Source organism: Boleophthalmus pectinirostris, unplaced genomic scaffold, assembly GCF_026225935.1.
Source record: "Boleophthalmus pectinirostris isolate CB_2022bp ecotype Guang Dong unplaced genomic scaffold, ASM2622593v1 HiC_scaffold_3, whole genome shotgun sequence".
Lineage (NCBI taxonomy): Eukaryota > Metazoa > Chordata > Actinopteri > Gobiiformes > Gobiidae > Boleophthalmus > Boleophthalmus pectinirostris.
Window position 1 is genome coordinate 36,758,488 of NW_026571299.1, and position 21,379 is coordinate 36,779,866.

The window sequence follows — 21,379 nt, forward strand, 5'->3', positions numbered from 1 at the left end:
CCATTATATTAACTCTTTGTTTCCCAAGAAATATCAGTCCAAGTTTACAACAATGATCTAGAAATTATTACTACTGTAGTGTTTATTACTCACTGAATAAAAAAATAAATTAATTAAAAATTATATGAGTAGTACAAAAATTTATAAATTTTTTTCTTGGGCCTTCACTGAATACCTTGAAGGCCCCGAAGGCTCCCCTCTGTAACAAAGCAGCATGGACAACAGTGGCGCCGACAGTGCTTTACAGTGTTCTGTTGAAATGGGCTGTCCCGTCGAAATGAGCTACCTGCAGCCTAGCGTAGGTATTCTGCCACACATCTAACACTCACATGCTTAGCAAAACATACAATAAAACCAATACACTTTTAAAATGTGACTTGTTACTCCACTTCTGCCTAGGAAGTTCAAATCGACGGCATTTACACTGGAAGAGCGCTTGGGGGGTGTGCGCATGCAAAGTAGTGCTATATAGACGGGTAGCTCAAATCGACAGGACACCGGCCCTGCCAGTGAGGTGTCCCTTATTTATTTTTCAGGGAGTTTGCAACCCTATATACAGTAAACAATAAGTAAACACAAATAATACAAATATATCTGTTGTGGCAACGCACAAACATTCCATGGTTGCCAGTAGTTGCATATATAAACCCCGTCCGAAGCTAACAGCTAACAGCTAATAGCGTTTGTTTTCAGCAGAAGTGAACTCAATGAGCCTCAAGTCCAAACACCTGACCTTTCACATGCACCGGTTCAGATTACTTTACCTTTTTAGGGCACTCTGCAGTTAATTTAATTCATAAAAATACTAAATATATGTGGTCTAATCCTAGTAGTAGTATTGAGTAGTAGTAAGCTAACTAACTTCCTGTGACAGTCATATTAATGTTGCGGTCACTGATGTCCATGAAAACTGGGTAAAATAGTAATAGTAATAGTATAGTAATAAAATAGCCAAATTGTACTAAATTAAGAATAACATTATTTATATTTATTTATATATATTTCTCAAATCTAAGTAAAATGTAGAAGTCCAAAAGATGTGGTAAGTAGCTAAGAGTAAAAGTATTCGGTGAAACTACTCCTCAGGTAACTTAAATTAAAAGTAACTGGACGAAACATCTGATTTGTCATTCAAAATTAATGCAGTTGCGAGAATGAAACATGAAATAATGCTCATGTCTGGTATTTTCACAGTGAGAAGAAAGATCTGTAAATAGTATTAGGTCATTGTGACACCTGCCCTACACTCAGTGTAAGTAACACGATGATTTAGGACAGCTATGAGCTATTTATGAGCTATTTCAAGTGATGAATACAAAAATATTCATGGTAAAATAATGTCTCGTCCGTTTATTTCATTGTTGTCACCTGTTGTCCGGGTTTTACATGGTTTTACAGCACTTCTCTCCTCCAGTGAAATGCAAAGTTAAACCAAAACAAGTTACTGTATAATATGATATAGTTGTTTTTTTTTGAGCAGTGTAAAAATGTTTCTTCTCTACTCAATATTCAAAATTAGTTCAACAAAAGCTATTTGTAGGCTACACAAAAGGCCCAAGGTTTGGTTGTCATAGGTATAACTACATTTTAATGAAATACAATAAAACAATAAAGGGGTTAAAAGATCTGCTTGTTGGTCACTTGACAATACAAAGTGTAATATAATGTGGTAATTTGATAAATAGAAGAGCTAAAAGAGCCAGCCTTCTTTAGAGTCAGACGTTACAAATGGAGCTTAGTTGCCTTTTTGACCTGCTCTTCATAGGCTAAATCCACTTTGATGTGTTGCTACAGATCCAAAGAAAACTTTCATCACCTGCATTGATGCCACACTGATGTGCTGCTTAGCTTAAGGCTCCATCTAGTGGTAGGTATTCACGTTTGACGTTTTGTCACTGTTTAGTTCATTTAAATAAAACAATATGCAAATCAGGTTACAGGTAAGGTACTGTAAATTTTCACATTTATATCCTAGCGTTTTTCTAAATCCAGAGTACACTCAAAGCTCTTAACATCAAGAAACCACTCACAAACACTAACGTATAGTTAAGTGTCTTACCCAAGGACACAACAACAGTATTCGCCTGAGGGAGTTGGGATCAAGCTGTGGGTCAGAGGATCTGAACGCTCACCTGCTTTAGATCAGTGGACGAATACTTTAGCAGCTGAGCTAGTCCCCCCCCCGCTGAGCTATTTGAATATTTTTCAAGGCCTTCGTGACCCTGACAGATTCACCCTCCGGAGCAGAAGGGGGCGGTAATGAACTTGCTTCCTACTGCCACTCATCAGAGGACAAAAACAAGGTCACGTGGTCACAGTGGAATGCTATGGTCCTGTTTCTCCCCGTGCTCTGTCTGTAGGATACTCTACTCCTCTGAGTCTGAAATGGTGTAGGACAAAAACGATCACCGCGAGGCAGCTCCAAAGGGAAGACACGGGGGTGCCCGCTTAATCTGAAGGGTACGATGTGTCCCTTTTCTTATTTTTTCTCATTGTGACAAAGATAGCAAACACTTGGGTCTATGCGCTGGAGTGTGTCGGAACGCGGCTTTGCTAGCTGCACGGGCCCATAAACAACAGCAGCAGACACTGGCGTTGTGTTTTTAGCTAACTTGCTGCTACTCACATGTATTTATCTTTTACAAGGATATAATAATCGTAGATGCATGCAATTTCTTCTGGCTATCAGTTGTGAAGGATAGTAGTAATACACTTTCTATGAATGAAAACAAGTGATGATTCCCAGATTTGACTTGTCGACTCTTCAAAACTTGCTTGTAAATATGTAGTTCAGCATTAGTTTGATGACAGTTTTTTTTTAACGTATTTTTATTATCGTTGTCATCGTTGTTGTGCAGGTTTACTAAAGTGTGTGGAGGAGGACGTCTTTCCTTACTTGTAAAGATAAGCCTGTGATTTAGAATGAAATGCACTGACAGTGACAGGTGACTTTAGCCTGCACAGAGCTATGCTTTTTCCTCTGTACAAATAAACTGAGCCTATTCTTGATAGAAATGCTAAAAGTGGAAGGTGAAAATCAGCCTCCTCTTTAACTGTTGATTTACGGATGGCTTACACTCTCTGGAGTTTCTATAGGTTAGAGAAAACTGTAACTGCATATATTAGTCTAGTACTCAAGCCAGTCCTATTTTAGATTTGTTACTACTATTACTATTTTGCACTCATCCATGTAACAAGAGACTATTTTGGTTATTTTGCCAGAGTGTCATTCTATGTGTCTGTTTAATACGGCTCTGTGACCCAGCACAAACACTCCCCCCCCCCCACTCCTCAGCCTCTGAATGAGAGACAGGTGGAATTAACCAGTCATAGTGAAGTATAAACTCTTGGAACAACTGATAACTTGACTTGCCTCTTAAAGGCATTGTAAGATATAGATATATATAGGTATTGTTGTCATAAAATTTAAATTGTGAAATTAGGATGCACCTTATTGCTTTTTTTTTTTTTTTAATTTCTGTTCAGGGTCCTCTGGGGAGAATGTAGTGAAAGTGCTTTGTAGCTTCACAGCATGAGGCAACGTGTGCTGGAATGCCAGACAAGGTTTGGCACTCTTAAACTTGGAGGAAAGCCAGATGCTCTTTGTGTAGCCACTCTAGTCTACTATTCTAACAGAGTGGTCCATGGCTCAATTACAGCTCCAGTACCTAGTTTGGCCCTGTTCTAGTCCAGGTTCAGATTTGGGTTATAGACCCAGTTTAATCCCAATTTTGATGCAGCATGGTAGTGTGAAATGCACCCCTTAGAGGAGAGATGGGCCACAGTATTGCCTTAAAATATCTGGAATTATTAAAATGCAATTTACTAAAACCAACATTATTATGAAGACAAATTTGCATTGCATTTACTTCACTGTAGCTATTCTACTTATTAAGGCAGTGGTCCCTTAGCTGCTTAGTTGATTAATTGGGTGAAGTGTCTTGGTCGACTAAAATTGGTTTTATGTGACCAATAATTATTTAATTTAGATTATGAGGATCTATATGGGACAACAGCAGAAAGAAGAAGGCATGGAATAAGTTATCTGAGTATTTGGTAGTGAATCTTGGATTGAATCTGCCTTTTTTACATTAAAATACACTTACACTTTGCTAGTATTTTCCTGTTTAAATTGTTGTTTTTAGGTGAACTCCTGTGCAGTTATATTTTTTGACTGCAGTTTGGGTCAGAGAATGGTCAGATCATATATACTGAAACCTTTTAAGAGATGACCAAGAATTTCTTTAGTCAATTGCGGCCTTACTATTTATTTAAATCGTTGACTTGAACTTGAAGTTCATATAAATATGCCATGCCAGGATGTGGGCATTGTAAACGTGTGACTGTTATGAAATCATTTCACTGTGCTGACACGCAGATTTTTCCTATGACTTTTTAGAGCAATAATAAGGTGTCTAGTCAAGTGAGTATGTCTCTAGTCTCAAGCTTTAACTAATTTAAATGATAATGAGAAGATAATAATCAATGAGGTGCATGCATGGATTTCCCAAATCAATGTCACATTTACTGTGCTGGGAAATTACATCAATGGCTTTATTTAAATGACAAGACAATCAGGCAGTGTGTTATTACTGAGCAACCTGCCATGATCATGTCATTATAAGCCTTTTTTTTTTTTTTTCATCATAGTGTCATACATCTGAACTTAAGTATTTTTTTCTAATATTTACCTTTGATGATAAGTCTGAGTTCTGTAACATCTCTGTGACCAGTCACTAGTTTTTCACTTGTGTTTTATAACATAATCCAAGCCAATCTCTGACTAAAATAAAGACCCTGTGCCAAATGCACCAATATCTTACTTTAGCTGTAAAACTGTGCATCTGAATCTTTTTCTCCTGTCTGTGCCTTATAGTCTACAATAAGGATATTTTTTGAGAGTTGGATATGAGGTCAACAAACACAGTGTATTCAAAGCATGCCACAAAGATTTATAATTTATAATCTCCTCAATGCCATTCATAATCCAATATTTAATGTGCCATTTGAACAAAAATTATATTTTAAGTAGCAGTTTGCAGAAATTATTTTTGTGATGGCTGGTATCTACCTTACGTTCTTGGCTGGACACGTCCTAAAACAATTCGGCTGCCGCTGGGGGAGGGGACAGAGGGTAGAATCATTACCATCATCTTCATTAGAGGGGATTCCTTTGTCCAATCAGCAGTCTCTGTGCTGGGGGATTCCAGAGGCTCCCCGTTGGCTGTCGCTAGGATACCACATAATCAGGAGGCAGGCTGTGGCCTGGTTGGTGGAGTGGGATGTTGATGTGTGGGGGGTAGATGAGAGGTGCCGCTGGAACCTGCTCACACGCGTGCACTCATTCAGCCTGGGAGACGAGCCCCGCCATCAGACAAAGACAAGCTACATCCTGCGGCGGGATGGGACAGCATACCCCCGCTTCACGATGGGGGGGGCACAGGAGGTAGGAGCATCAGGGTTAGGGCCTTTGTCTCAGGGCACACCAACATACACAAATGCATGTGTGTATGAATCTGCTGCTAATTGAAGACATAATAAATTCTTTCCACAGCCAACATCATGTGGGTTCTTGTATGGTTGTGGGTTGTTCTTTAAATAGTGGTCACTACTTCTTCTCTGGGGGCTGGTCTGTCTGTCTGACAGGCTCTTAACTCTTAATGGGTCTCATGATCTTCCTGCAGGCTCTCCTCTAGTTACAAATCTGACTGAAAACTGAATTCTCCCTAAGTAAAATTAATGTTGTTTCTTGCTGTAATTTGCAATCTGACATTCCCAGAACATAGTAGGATTGTGATTTGCATTTTGTGGGTCTATCTTTTAAGTGACACTGATCTTTTTTCATGATACACAACATATTTTAGACAAATATGGTTCAGAAGATGTCCCTGAATGAGAAAGGAGGTGCTGTTCCCCATAACTGCATCTGATGGATGATTGGCTGGTGGTGAATGGGGCATGGATCATGACCAGAGGGAACTGCCTCCCTTTGGAGCTCACTGGGATGTAGGCTAATGACACAGCGGCACACTTGGTATCTGCGCTGCTTTGTTTACAAATGTAAGCCCTTCAGCTTGACTGGACAAGGTCTCAGTAAAGACCCACAATGTCTGCTGCAGTTTTGCTGAATGTGCCATCCTTTTACATATTTTATCTGTCATTTTAACATTTTACACTTGGTACTATTGGGGAGTTTGACATTGGTTATATAACACACAAAAATAACTAAAGCAAAGGGTACTTCTGTCCCCTTCCATGCTATTTCCTAAGCATTCCAGCATAATTTGTGATACTTGTTTGTTGCTTCTCATTTCCTTCAGCTTTAAAATCACAACACAGCCCTACAACCTCTGAGAAATTCCTCCGGCCTCAGCCTCTTGTTTCAACTCTGTTACATCAGCTGTCAGGCCCTTTGAACCCCCACACCCCCAACTCTAAAGACAGGGGTCCCATCTACATCAATACACTGATGTCTTCCCAAGTTCTCAGCGTATTTGATTCTTTTATTATCCAATGCCTCTTGCCTAAATATCATTGTGTTATTTTGATTTCAGTGCCCCGGTTGTTCTGCCTTGACCTCTCTGTGCCAAATGGATCCTAGACTAGCATCAGAGGGCTAACCATTAAAATGGCTTCTGTAAAGTAAATTCATTGTCTGCGCTCATTTTATGTTGATGGTGAAACAAATCTGGTTCCAATTAGTAAATACAATGAAATCTACTTTTTTTGCTTTCATGATGTGATGTTTGATTTATTTCTTAAATTTATGTTTAGGGTATTTTCTATTTTCTATTTGTTAGAGCTGTGTAATTCACCTTAATCAGAAAGTTGCCACATGCACCACCATTATCTTTAACCAGGTGTATGATTTTTGCATCTTAACAGTTATGTACCAACTACAAAGCTGTTTGCAGAAGTAAAAGTGAGCGAGGTGTGGGCGAAATTTATTTAGTAACCAGTCTGCAATGATTAAAACACTTTGAGACAATTTGTTGATTTGCAGCTACAGTAAAAAGTACTTTGTGAGGTCATAGTGGTCTCACATTTCAAAGTATTTTTTTTTCTTTTTCTTGCAGGCACCGGAGAGCCATTCAGAAAAGTCGGGGATCAAAGGTCAGAAGACCCGAGGGCACCATGGAAACAGAGCCAGGGCCCCCTGCTTCTACTGCCCCAAGCAGCCCCTCTGTCTCCACTGCCACTAGCACAAACACTCCCACTACCACGACCACAACTTCCCCCTCCCCAGCCACCACCAACAGTACGAGCAGCAGTACTACAACTACCACTACTACAACTACAGCAGGGAGACAGACAGTGCCTCAAATATCTGTTTACAGCGGGATACCTGACCGGCAAACTGTGCAGGTGAGTTTCTGACCCTGGGTTGAACATTAGAGATATTTAAAGAGTTAAGACCACACTACATACAAAGAGGCAAAGTAAATTGTGAGATATTTTTAATATAGCAGAAAAAAGATTTGTTTGTATACATTGTTTTGATTGACACTTCTCTATCTACTTCAATCAAGTAAAACAGAGACAAATGAATCAAGACACAACAGATTCCAGGCACTCCAAAACAGTAGAAAAAGTTAACACATCGCACGAGGAAAAATATAATTAAAAGGCCTTTATTTGAATGGCCAAAGCCAACATGTTTTGACCTCATCAGGGCTTAAGCCCTGATGAAGACCAGTTGAGGTTGAAACATGTTGGCTTTGGCCATTCAAATAAAGGCCTTTTAATTATATTTTTCCTCGTGCGATGTGTTAACTTTTTCTACTGTTTTGGAGTGCCTGGAATCCGTTGTGTCTTGAGTCTTGATCCTTTTTTCCAAGAGCACCCTCTATTTGCTCCTACTGATTGGAACACCTGCAGCAAACAGCCACATTTTTGTTCTTTCTGCAGAGACAAATGAATGTTAACAAAAATCTGGTGACGTTTGTTGAATGAATTCCCTTCCAGCCTCAGTGGCTTTGACCTCCTGACCACAGCAGAAATCCTTTCACAGACTTAACCTCTGTGTGAATGAGGTCCACTCAGCGTTTAGAGCTGTTTCTTTGACCAGAGGAATTCTGTCTTTTCAGCTCCTCTTTTCTTGACTCAGCCTTCAAACTATTAAAAACCAAACCTAATTACGTCCAGTTTAGTCCCCCAGCTCCAAGGGCTGATGCTCTATTTAGCCGTCACACTTGAGTGCTGTCTGCTGCTAATCCTCACACTAAGCTTGAGGTTACGATGGCTGTGACACTGTGGACCACAGGTCAAAACCCATTGTGGTTACTTTGCCTCCAAAATATGTTTCACATGACTTGTATTTACATAATGCACACAATTATATGTATAGATTGTTTATAAATAAAACAAATATTGTATAAAAACGGATGTGCAAGATGGATAAAACGTATTTATAGATTCACAAATAAATTAAAATGTATATTTTGTACTTCAGGTGTTTCAGCAGGCCTTACACAGGCAGCCTAACACAGCAGCACAATATCTGCAGCAGATGTATGCAGCTCAGCAGCAGCATCTGATGTTACAAACTGCAGCGCTTCAACAGCAGCACAGTCTTAGTACAGCACAACTCCAGAGCCTGGTGACACAACAGGTGACTACCACTTACCACTTTAGTGTATGCTGTTAAGTCTGCTCATGTTAATGTGTTTCTCTGTCATATGATAGGCCAGTATTGCAGCAGGACGACAAACGTCTTCACAGAATGGCACATCATCCCAAACTGGATCCACTCAGGCCACTGTAAGCGGTCTATTTGTTTTCTTTGTACTTTCTTTAAAAGGATTACATAGACACTGTTATACTCTATCTTTTTAAAGAGGAAGAATTATTTGCCTCTAATTATTGCATAATTGCTCCTAGATCAACCTGACCACGTCTCCAGCTGCAGCACAGCTGATCAGCCGGGCCCAGAGCATTAGCTCTACACCCACCAGTATTTCCCAGCAGGCCGTTCTGCTGGGCAGCCCTTCCAGCTCAACACTCACTGCCAGCCAGGCACAGATGTACCTGCGTGCACAGATGGTGAGTCTCTACTCTGGGCTCAGCCACTGGCCAATGTACACAAGGCCGCACTGTAAACACAGGTGCACAGCACAAAATGGGTTGTTCTACATAATGGTGAGCTTGATTCACCAGGATATTTCATACATGTACTTCCATAGGTGGTCATATGGTAACAAAAAAGTTACTGGGATTAAGTAATACCATTATGTTTGTCTTCAACCATAGAGTATCTGTTTTTACTGTTTTTCACATATTTAGGAGTGAGGTAACAAAACTGAAATTACAAAATATAGAAAGTATAGCTCTAGTACAGCACGTACCTCTTGTGTTGTTTGTGTAAACTATATGAGGATGTATGTGTCTGTTGATTTTAAGGCTCAGCAGAGTAACTTGGTACAGGTGGCTCGGAGTCTGGGCCGAGCGGTTCCTCAACTAATTTTCACTCCCACTGCCACTGTAACCGCTGTGCAGTCTGAGAGTGCCAACTCCACACAGGTATGCCTACAAGTTAATAATTACACTATACCAATTGCTTAGAACAAATATTTTTGTCTTTGGGTATTATGGTTTTACATTGTGTGCTTTCAAAGATTTTGATTTGATTTTGACAAGTCTGTCAAAATGTATTTATCCCCAAAGTTAATTGGTTGTAGTAGTTACAATATAATCTATGTCTTATTCTTGAAAATCTCCTCAAGAACCAAGTTCAGAATTTGGCCATCCGTGGCCAGCAGGGGGCAGCCTCCTCCTCTGCACAGACACTGCAGGCTCTCAGTCTGAAGCAAAGCCCAGTGCCCATCCAGCCTGCCTCTTTGAAGAGCTCTGCTCAGGGCACACAGGCCACTGCAGGGGGCAAACCTGGCTCCTCCGACACCCCCGTGGATGGGTCAAAGAAGGGAGACAGCACTCCAGTCACAGAAGTACGAGCCATTAACATGAGCCGCAATGTTACAGCAGTCAGTGGACAACCTCTCATCGCTCCAGGTGAGGAAGGACTTCACTACACAGTACAAAATGAGATCATACCATACACAATTGTAGAACTTAGCAAATCATCTTCAGGAGCTGCCAACTTAATGGATTTCATTCATAGACATTTTACCATGCCTTATGTCTTGTAAGCAAAGCATTAATGTTCAATTTCTCCTTTAGTTAATTTCATAATCTTGCACCATAATAGCTGTCTTTCCAGAAATCGCTTCCTCTTTCTGGTATTATTCTTTGTATTTGTCATGTTGTCATGGGCACCCAACTGTGGTGAAGTTACACTTTCATATTTTCCTCATTGCTGTTAACATGACATGTTGAGGCCTGTTGCACAAACCCATATTCTTTAAGGGTGTATGGTTGCATGTAAGGTCACAATATAATCATAAAAACTGGCAAAAAAAACAAAACACATTCATACTAATATATACTAATATATATACTGTGAAAATGCCATGTTCAGTGGCATACCATGATATTAACTGATGCATTTCTTACAACATACAAACATGTACATTAAAAGTAAATTGATAAAAAAAAACCATAGTCCTTTTATGTAAACCTTTTAACTGAACCTAAGGTGGTAAGTTGTAAATAATAATCATGTCTTCCTTTTGTATTGGTGTGAAGAGAATGTTTTTGGGCCTGTTTATAAGAGTCTGGGGTGGGGGTGGGGGATTATCTGAGCATGGCAGTGCACAACTGTGCCTTGCTTTGTTAGAGTAATGGATTCACATCAAATAAAAGGGAGGATGGAAGCTGAAAATCGGGCTGCTCGCTGTCTAGAAAAAAAAATTAATGCGTTGCCATAGCAGCAAGCCACAAGGGACAGGTGTGCACAGGAGATGCTGAAGTAATTCGCTGTGGATCAGAAGGAGAAGCTCTGCTCCTGAGCCTTTGGATCCCAGTTGAGTGTGACCTGGTCACTCTGCACTTTGTCACTGAAACCCCATCACTGAGGACGAAGGGGCGTACTAACATGTCCGTCTGCTATAGAGCAGGAGGAGCAGATGTATGTATGTACGAGTTTGTATTTAAAGTGAATAGTAGACAGCTATGAGCTTTTCTTCAGAATATAAAATCATCTGTATGCCTGGTTCTATAAAATAAGAATCCTTCTGTTAACTTTCTGAGAGATTACAACTATACAGGACAGAAAACAATAGATACTGTATTACTATTTGATTGAATTAAGTGATTTAAACAAGCCCTCTGCATGTAAAGGCTGAAGAGACTCATTGTCTTCGGCTAAAAAGTGATTTGTGAAGTCGAAGTGTTATTTGGTTGAAAGTGGAAAGTCAGGGATTTTCCAGTGTCTAGTGCTAGCAACTCATCAGGAACGCATGCTGTCATAAATCTCAGGAGACTATGCTGTACTGCCAGAGCCAACGGACTCCACAAACTCATGAGTAATGCAGAGACAGACCAGTGCTGCTGCTGAAGGCTGCATAGCTATACACAAATGTGTGGGCGGTAGGACCTGAGTCACTGCAGCCTCAATCCCAGGACCTTGAGGGGAGGGGCTTTTTTAGCATATTATTCTTACTTCCGCTTTACTCCCTGTTTCTCATTAGAGCCTTGAGAAAGATGTGCATGGGAATGGCTGCTTGTGTCCACTGTGAGAAATCCCCTTTCTTCTCTCACTATGCCCTAAGGATTTCAGTGAAAAACATTTGAGTGAAAGTTAAACTGCACTTAAAATATTTATTTTATCTAGTATGTCAGTTAGGGCCATACACTTAAACAAGATTAAGTCATTTGTAAGAATCAGTGGTAAAATCATATTTGGTCAACGTGAGGAAATTGATTTTGATTCATTTTTGATGTATTGTAATAGGGACATTTTACTTTACCTTGGTGTAACTTGACTCATTAGTTTAATTCATTTGTATAGTTTTATGCCTAACATAAAAATAAAACGGACACCAACTGACTCATTACCTCCCGAGTGTCATGCTGAGCTGTGCTTGTTCTCTCCTATGATAGTTGCCCTAGGGTGCTCGTCTCACCAGTTGCAGGAACGCTTTTCTGCTCAAAAGATGTGTTGCGTCTATGGCTTTGGGCATCATTTGGATTCAGGGTGTATTTAAATTTTTTTGCTCTTTTTTTGTCGCTTAGGTTGAGAAATTCCACCGCAGTCTCAGCAAACTGAAGAGTATATCATGTCAAATTCTGTACACATGATTGGTCAAGTGCAAAGTTGAGCATATTTATAATTTAATATAAACAAACCAATGAAATAAATATTGTGTTATAAATTATAGCAATTCCATGCCATCGCCATAAGTTAATTCTAGTCACGTAGTTTGTCATAAAATATTTTAGTGGAAGATTTGTCGTGAAGGTTGCGCATCCTCAAGACCTGAGTGCCAAACTCAAAAGTTATTTTCAAAAATTGTGGTATAGAGCATTTTGGAGTTCTTGGTTATTTCCCTGTCAACTGCAATATGCATCTAAAATTACTTATAACACTATTCATCATCTTTATTCCGGACTCATGGTCCATTTTAAAAACAGACAAGGACAGTGACATTACAAACCAATAAACATTAATGCTTTTAAAAGACCACCATACCAGTGTCTCCACATACTGGACTGATATTTTATTGCACTGAATCTCAGATTTGTGAGTGACATTATTATTTCATTGTCTGATTTGTTCAGTCTGCAGATAAAACTGTACATAACCATAAATATATGACCAGGAGTTTGATTATTTTGAATAATCGCAAGTAAGAGGACACAGAGGAAACAGAAATTTCCTGAGTACATGAATCCATCGCAATACTACTCTGAATAAGCAGGTAATGAGTTAACACCATAATCATGTGGTTAAATTTTACATAATACTTCCTCTTTAAAGCGGGATTCTTGTAGAATTCATTGTTGGACATTGCCAGAAGCAGTTCTATTACACTAGATGATTCATGCCTCTGTTCAGGTTCATTTGGCTTTTGAAATGTTCAAAAACTAGATAAGTACAAAAAGAAGCTTTACAGATTTACAATGATGGCATTAATGTCAGTTTTTCCTCTTTTTGTTGTCAATTCAGCCTACACACAGATCCAGCCTCATTCACTGGTGCAGCCACACAAGCAGCAGTTCGTGGTCCATCAAAGCCAAGGATCTCAGAGGGCAGGGGGCCAGCTGCTGCAGACCGCATCCATTCAACCCTCTCCGCACCCAGTCCCAGTGCTACCCAAACCCACCTCACACGCTGCCATGACGCCCAGCCAGCAAGCCACCATCTTCCACTCCACCATTAGCCCTCACGCCCTGCACTCCTCCCTCAATCACAAAGCACAGCCCGTCCAGCTCACCGCCATCAACTTACAGATTCAACCCAATGTAAGTGCAGTTGGTGTTTTCATAAGAGCTATACAAAAGAAGTTCAATTAGTCCACATAGTAGTGCTTCTGTATTTATTTATTTACATTAAGAAACCACTCATCCATTCACACACAATTTAATTTAATATGCAAACAGTTGAGACAGGACACTGTAACAACACGAGTTGTGACTGCAAGATCCATTGTTCAATTATATTTCCACACCATAATATACAAAGTAAAGTTTCCAGCCCTTCCAGGAGTGCCGCTTTAAAATTTTGCCAATAACTTTTTGCCAGATTAAAATTATGACAAAATAATGAGTATTTAAAAAATTATAATTTTTGATGCTGCTTATTAGATATTATTAATATCAGAACAAAATTTACAATCACCTTTTATTTACAATCATCGGCATCTAGATCACGTTAGATGTGTAAAATGAGGGAAAAATTGGTGGTGGTCTATATGCTGCTTTGTGTAGTTCTTAGTAACTCTAAATCACATAATGAAAGAATGAGCTTAGTATTAATATTTTTTTTCCATGGCATGACTGTAGGTTGGGAAAGTGGTGTTGATATTAGTAACAACAATTTCTTTCCAGTGGTGTGATTTTAATTTCCCATTTCTTTTGGTTAGAAAACTGTTTGAAGAAGGCTGGTTTTCTCCATTTGATGTGCTCTCATGTGCTATATTTTTCACATCCTAGGCCTCTAGACTTGTCCAGGACTGTAAAGATAAGCCCACTTCGCTTGTGGTGAGAGAGACGTGTCCTCCCTCCGCACCACAACAACATCTCCAGCAGCAAAACAGTGTGCCCACTGCATTGCCATCACAAACTCCCAAAACTGTGGAGCAGACCAAAACCCACTCAGCTACACCAGCTGCCCCGCCACAAGATAGTGAGTCAGCACTGCTTTATTAGCTACTGTTATGAATTCATTTGCAAATGTGACAAAATATTAGGTGGTGTTACAAAAACATGATGAACTGTTTTGACACTGAATTGGCATGAATAATTTATAGATTGGGGTTTGTCTCTTGGTACATAAATGTATTTTCTGTTATATGTGTTTATTTATGTAGCGGTGTAGTATGTTGATAAAATCTGTTCTCTCTCTGTGGTTGGTGCAATGTGTAATGGAGCACAAGAAGGAAAATTAAGTGATCATTCATTCCATTTCTATATTTTCATGTAAATAATACACAAAGGGTGTTTTTGTTGGTTCAAAGTTGGCCATCCATTTTGGTTGGTGGTTTGCTCTTTTGCTGGAAACAGTGATTATTTGGAAAGTAGGACTTAACGTTGTCTGTTTTCTACACACATAATATATTCAGTTTTAATGTACTCTAATAATAAGACCAGTGCTAATGTTCTACAAGTGCCTAATACTACTATGCTTCTCCTTTTCCCTTATTTATTGTCTTTCTCTTATGTAGTATCAGTGTTGTTTGCAAAGATTTGTCATTAATATTAAACGGTTGAACAAGGATTGTTCATAGGGCCAGTCAGACTTGTGCATGAATGGTCAAAATCTCCGTGGTTGAAACATGAACAGGGCTGAATCGGCAGCACTCGGCATTTTCCGTGAATCACGTGAGACGCCTTTTGAGTTTTCCGTGGTGCCCTCGCTGCAAGCAGGAGGCGGAACCAGTGCCTTTATTTATGAGCCAAATGGTGTGCGTGCTGAGCACTGCAGCTTACACGGACTACACACGCAGAGCCGAGGCAACAACAGAAGTAGCTCCCTCTGTTTTAGTGCGTACACGTGTAACAAAGCTTCGCTGTTTTGTGCTTTAACTTAGCAGAAGTCCATGCGGTAAGAATGCTATTATTTTAACAGACTACACGTGCGGGTTGTTATTGTGCACTTTCGCTTTGGTTTTGTTAGCTTGAGTCCATGTGAAGGCGGCTGTGTGATTACCGTCTTATCGATCCGCTGACTGCCTGTTGGCCCGTTCATTATCTGTGATCTTAGCGACAGCGTGAAATTAGGAGCTTAAATGTTGTCACTCTGAAATGCGTTGTACGTAGCAAACAAATGCGTAGTACATATAGCGAACAAATAAGACTTATTGTATACGTTCATGCACGCATAACTCGTCAGTATGTTTTCAGTCATTTGCAATACATTATTATGAACAAATTGTCTACTAGATTTATTTGATGCTGTATATTAATAGTCTAAATACAGTTTTGTCATATGGCACTCTTGTGTACTATACGCATTGGCTATAGCTGTTTTTGCCTATATCAATTCTGCATGTTTTACCAAAGCCATTATTGTTACTGATTAGTGATTATATTGTCTGCTTGAAATGATACTTTGAATTCATTACCCCTTATATAATAGAATCTTCTATTGCTTGTATTTATTATGCTTGTCTGGTAACACCATATTGCTCTGTTTGTGTGTGTCAGGCGGGGGCTCTGTGAAGAGGCAGAGTGCAGCACCTGGGACCCCGCCTCCAGCCATGACCTCTGGAAATGAGAGTGAGGCGCCCACTGTGACGGGCAGCGCGCCGCACAATGGAGAGAGTAAACCGCCGCAGGCTGTCGTCAAGCCCCAGGTCCTCACACATGTCATCGAGGGCTTTGTGATCCAGGAGGGAGCCGAGCCTTTTCCTGTGTGTGTGAGTATGCTTCTGTCAGCTACATGGCCAATGTGACAGATAGGGGCTGGAAGATTAATCACCACTAAATCCGGGTCGTAATTAGCAAATCACCACGGCTGCTTACATGTATTTACAGAATATACTGAGCATTGTTTATGCATTATTTTAGAAGTGGAAAGACTATAATTTCATCTTAAAAATGACCAAGGTCTCTCAGCAACTAGTGGAGTTGTTCAAGAGCCAAGGGTCACATGTAGATAACCTTGAATGACCAGGAACTAGCAGGTACAGCAGTTACAATGAAAAGGATGAGTAATGCTCTAAACTGCCATAGCCTTTATGTATGCACCACACACATCTCAATTATGGACTGAAAGCTTGTTCAAGGTTGTTTTAAGTTCATGTTGGGCTGTTCACAAAAACAGAGCCAAGGAAATTCTAATATTGGTTATGAGAAGGAAAATCAAGCTTCTTGAATGGCCTATTTAGACATATGACTAAAGTCCCACAAAATAATGGTTTTGTTGGCCTCTACATGACAGCAATACATGTAAGCATCCACTCTATACATTCAAAGGAAGCATTCACTACAAATTATTTCATGACTTTCTGTACATGTGTCATTTTCATGGGTCATTTCACATCACATATTTTTTTCTGCAATTCTGATGTTTTTATTTAGAGATCAATACTGTTCTGCTATACCAAAGGCAGTATAACTGATGAGGGAGGTATTTATAAACATGCTAGACCTCAACAAACATGTTGTGAATTTCATGTGCATCTTTTATCAGCCACATGAGCCAGTGTAACAAGCAGCCCCGAGTCGCATGTTCCCCAGTGCACAGGTCTGTAGGGAGCTGTCAGCGGGACACACGGCCTGCTCACTGGTACCACTGTGTGACTAACTCATTAATTACAGCGAGCTGTGACATAGCAGATGGATCAAGGTGTTTTCACTGTTTGTAATGAGCGTCACTGTTTCAATTAACACTGACATAAAGACAAATGTTTAATCTATCTCTACAGCCGTTTTTCACCTGGACTGCAAACCTGTCATTTACAGTGATGCATCTGTTTGGTCTGACACTGTTAAAGTGTAACCAGATTTTCCCCCTTGTTAAGGCATCTCTACATTTTGCAAAACCACTGCCTCCTACTGGACATACAGCAATAATGTATCTTGGTTAGTACAGTATAGTAAAAACTGTTAGAGTGTAAACAAAATCACATCATTCAGTAATTATAGAAATTTGTAGTAAGAGAAGACACAAACTAAGATAGATTTGCCTTTATATCAAAATTTTACATTCACTGCTGTTTGATCAATACTTTTTCTGTAACTTCACAGTATGGCTAGTGATGGGTTCTCAAATGACCTTGACCAAAATGAGTTAATAGTTTAAAATCTACAGAGTCATGTCATGGTTCTGTCAATAACTTGTAGATAAAATTAATTTGCACTGATATTGAAGGCCTCATCTATATGTGTCATAGTTATGTTCAGTCTTCTCATCTAAACTGTATTTTGTGTCTAGGTGGAACGTCTGCCCATCCTCATTGACAGTCCAACCAAACATGACCATCAGCTGTCCTCAGACCCAGACAAAAGCCCCATCAGCAACGCTGGCAACTCTGACTCTGAGCCTGAAGACATCAGCCAGCCTGGTCAGTCTGTGTACAGCAGTCAGGGTTTGCTGGGGAATACTACATGCAGATGTTACTGTATAATATATTGTCTAACACATTATTTGATGATAGAGATCTTGCATGTTCTCTGAGTAGTTTGGTAGTAGAAACAGTTTTCCCATATTTGGATAATATAAAGATAATGACAAAAGCAAAAGTTAATAACAGTAATTTTCCCATGTTGCGCACACCAAAACAAAGCAAATTAAAATTTCTCCTTTTTTTTCTATGCACAAGAAATGCTTTTTAGACCTATGAGTTTACAATTTGATATTGTAAAAGTCTTAAAGAATACTGGGTCTTTTTAATCGAGTGGTCAACAGCCAGTCATCTGCCAGTAAAAGCATGTAGTTTGAAGATTAATTCAAGCAAGAAATTATTATTTTGTGTTAAATGGAATTAATTAAAAGTCTGTAATGTTCAGGGAATTTACAATAAAAGCTATTTAAATGTTTTAATAAGGCAAAAAATACAGTCTAATCAAAAATCATTATGAGTGATACTTTTTGGTCAAAGCGCCCAGCCCTGCTTGATGCTTATTGTATGTGTATTGATGTGGTCACAGAAAAGGAACAAGAACAGGAACCCAAGTTGACCTGTGAGTACTGTGGCTGGGTGGACTTTGCCTATACATTCAAAGGATCTAAAAGGTTCTGCTCTACACCGTGTGCTAAGAGGTGTGTACATTTACTGCAGTGTTGCCTGTCCTATTTTATTTTTTATTTTTCTACATTGTCTTTTAATTTTTCTCCGTGAACAGATACAATGTGGGCTGTTCAAAGCGTGTTGGCCTTTTTCATCCAGACAGAACAAACAGCCGCTGGCGACGGAGACCCCCAGGAAGACCCAGTGTTGAAGCTAAGAAACGGGTACGGGACAGACTTCCTATAGAAAAAACACATTCATGGGCATAACATCACTGTAACATACTGTGTTCACTTTATTTTGTATCGACTGACAGCATTAATAATAACAGATAATCACACTTTGAGGAAAAGGAATACTATAGAACTTGCATGCAATGAGTTGTGCTTTTAAGGAGATTTTCCCAATCATGTAGCATTACAACTTGTAACCAGTTCAAAACACACATCATTGAAAATGTATGGAGTGTTTATGTTTGGCTTGTATTTTATTTAACATTTTTCCAAATCTTGAGCAATAAGCAAATAACCCACCTGTGTTACATTTGGTATATGTTGAATGTATGTTAAACTTTTGTGTTTTCAGAAACTCTCACCTCCCCCTCAGCAGCCTCAGGGGGGCTCCGTTTCCTCCCCTCAACCTTCCCAGCCCAGTCAGGAAGAGTCTAGCCCCTGCTCAGACATGTCCAGCTTTGAAGAGGCCCCGTCCCCCCTGTCAGCCGCCAGCTCTGGGACAATGGCTCCAGTCCCTGCTCCAGCGCCCCCTACTGTCCACCGGCAACCTAGCAGGAACATTGAACAGGAGAACAGCCCTAGCAGAGACACACAAACACCCAACCAGAACTCAAGCCCCAACGACCCAACCAAGTGGAATGTGAGAGAGGTTTACAACTTTATACGCTCACTGCCAGGTAAGAATTCACAGATTCATAGATTAGGAATGTCCATTTTGTTTGAATCTCAATGTGTTTAGGTGTGATCCATGAGTAGTGAATAGAATCTACCATTTTGAAATATTATATATATTTTATTACATTTATTTGTGCACAGTGCAGATATTTTTTTATAAATATGCCAGTATTAGCAAAGCAGGCCATTTTTCATATTTCTGTTGTCCTATGACTAATGCCTATGACTAAAACGGCATAGGCAAGTACATATAAAATAGACAAACAAATATTTAGACAAGATGAGATCCATCAATTATAAAATGATAAAGGTCTAACAGAGACAGTAGAACAATTACATACACATTAATGGAGATAAAAAAAAGTTGCAAACAAAACCAGCACAAAAGCATAAATGTATTAGTACTTATTTTTTATATATATATACATGCATACTAAATATTAATAAACTTTTTCAAAGCACTATATAGCTTTTGTGCATCTGTATAGTTGATTGTATTGTATAGTCCTGTTTTTTTAAACTGTTTTTTTCCACAGGTTGCCAGGAGATTGCAGAGGAGTTTCGTTCTCAGGAGATTGATGGACAGGCCTTGCTTCTGCTCAAAGAGGACCATCTCATGAGCACTATGAACATTAAACTGGGACCTGCGCTCAAGATCTTTGCACGGATAAACATGCTCAAAGACTCTTAGCAGTCTGTGTGCACTGACGGACAATGACTCTAAACCTTTAAAGCAGCAGGATGCGCCGTAGCACTGATTATTGATCACAACCTCACCTCACTTTTTTACTTCTAGATTGAAATAATGAAACGACTTCAATCAGGTTTAAAGGATGTTTGAATAATGCAGATGAATTTGAGCACTTAGTACTACCTGTTGTGTACAATATGTTGGTGTTTACAAATTACCCCAAACAGCCGCAGTTTCTGTGCCAAAAGTGTGAAAGTGGGATCAATGGAAAGATTTGGTGGAGCTGGATGTATTGACCAGTGCCAATTTAATTACCATTATTGCTGTATTTCTAATGTATTGGCAAAATGAGGAATGTTTACTAATTCACATATCATGAACTATCTGTGCAAGTCAGCATAGATAAAAAATTCATTACTTGGCTATGCGTTGTGTTACGGTAATAATGTGCAGTGACAATGCTAACATGATTTTAAACTGTCAAATGAATCATGCAAACCATAAATTATTTATGGTTGTGTTCTAATTATGTACACATTTGACATAGGATGCCAATTTTCTCATTCTTCAAAGACTGGCAGATTCATGCTGTAGTCAACAGTAGCCAGGGGCACAATAACTGTTGAGGCTAAATTGAGGCATTGACACTAAGCAAGTCTGACTTATTTCAATGATATGTTTTTGTACTGTTTCGTCAACATGAATGGATGAGGTGTGTGGTTGTGTGTGCGTGTCTGAAAACCAAGGATTGAATTCATTAATTTGCTCATTTTTATTCAGTAGATGCTCCTTTGTCTGTCTCTCAGTAAGACTCACAGCTCTCGCATACAAAGCTTGAACGCTGGGAAACCATTTAAGCAGCTTCTTTTGAAACATTGATTTTCTTTCTTTCTGTCATGAGGAACAAGTTGGGTTTTCCTGCAAATGCAAGTGCATATAAATAGATTGTATTTAGTTTTGAAGTATTTAAGAAAAGACTATTGTTCCATTTGGCCCTAGACAACCATTTAAGCAGCATATACAGTTTTCATTTATCACAACCCTTATTTGGCACTTAAATAGTTCAGTTTATTCAATTTTATGTTATAACATAAAGCATTAAATGGTTGGTATTTGCAGATTGCATGTACATAACAGTGACTGTCCTTAAGTTAATAACAAAAATGTTAAATATTTTGAAATATGCAAATGTATAAATACTCTAATTGTCTGGATTTTTTGTTGTTTTGATGTGTATTTGGTTTTGTTGCCTGGAATGAAAGGTCAACTTTTCTAGAGGCTTTGTTTATGCTAATATTTATCAAATCTTTTGTTATACATTTTGCAATTACAAAATTTGTTGAAACTAAGAATGTGTTTTTTTCCTTTGTGTCTCTATATGCGGATATAACCAGACTTGATTTTGGCTGTCCATTTTTACGTATCCCTCATGTTATGTTTGACTTATATTTAACCCGTTAGGCTACACATTGAACAATAGTTTGAGACAG

The 21,379-nt window shown here is 39.2% G+C and overlaps 1 protein-coding gene across 2 annotated transcripts; it reads left to right on the plus strand.

Moving 5' to 3' along the window:
• The first annotated feature begins 2,313 nt into the window (after positions 1–2,313).
• Positions 2,314–21,201, plus strand: LOC110174612 (polyhomeotic-like protein 2). 2 transcript variants are annotated; one of them, XM_020940716.2, is made up of 15 exons: positions 2,314–2,460; positions 7,077–7,365; positions 8,453–8,611; positions 8,686–8,760; positions 8,881–9,042; positions 9,400–9,519; positions 9,723–10,008; positions 13,064–13,359; positions 14,050–14,242; positions 15,763–15,974; positions 17,495–17,624; positions 18,211–18,322; positions 18,406–18,514; positions 18,876–19,200; positions 19,735–21,200. In XM_020940716.2, the coding sequence occupies exons 2-15, from the start codon at positions 7,135–7,137 to the stop codon at positions 19,887–19,889; spliced, it is 2,565 nt and encodes an 854-aa protein (XP_020796375.2). In that variant the 5' UTR covers positions 2,314–2,460; positions 7,077–7,134; the 3' UTR covers positions 19,890–21,200. The 2 variants fall into 2 exon arrangements, with proteins under 2 accessions (XP_020796375.2, XP_055016627.1); XM_055160652.1 differs by lacking the exon at positions 2,314–2,460 and having other exon boundaries at positions 7,082–7,365; positions 19,735–21,201.
• Positions 21,202–21,379: the final 178 nt, after the last annotated feature.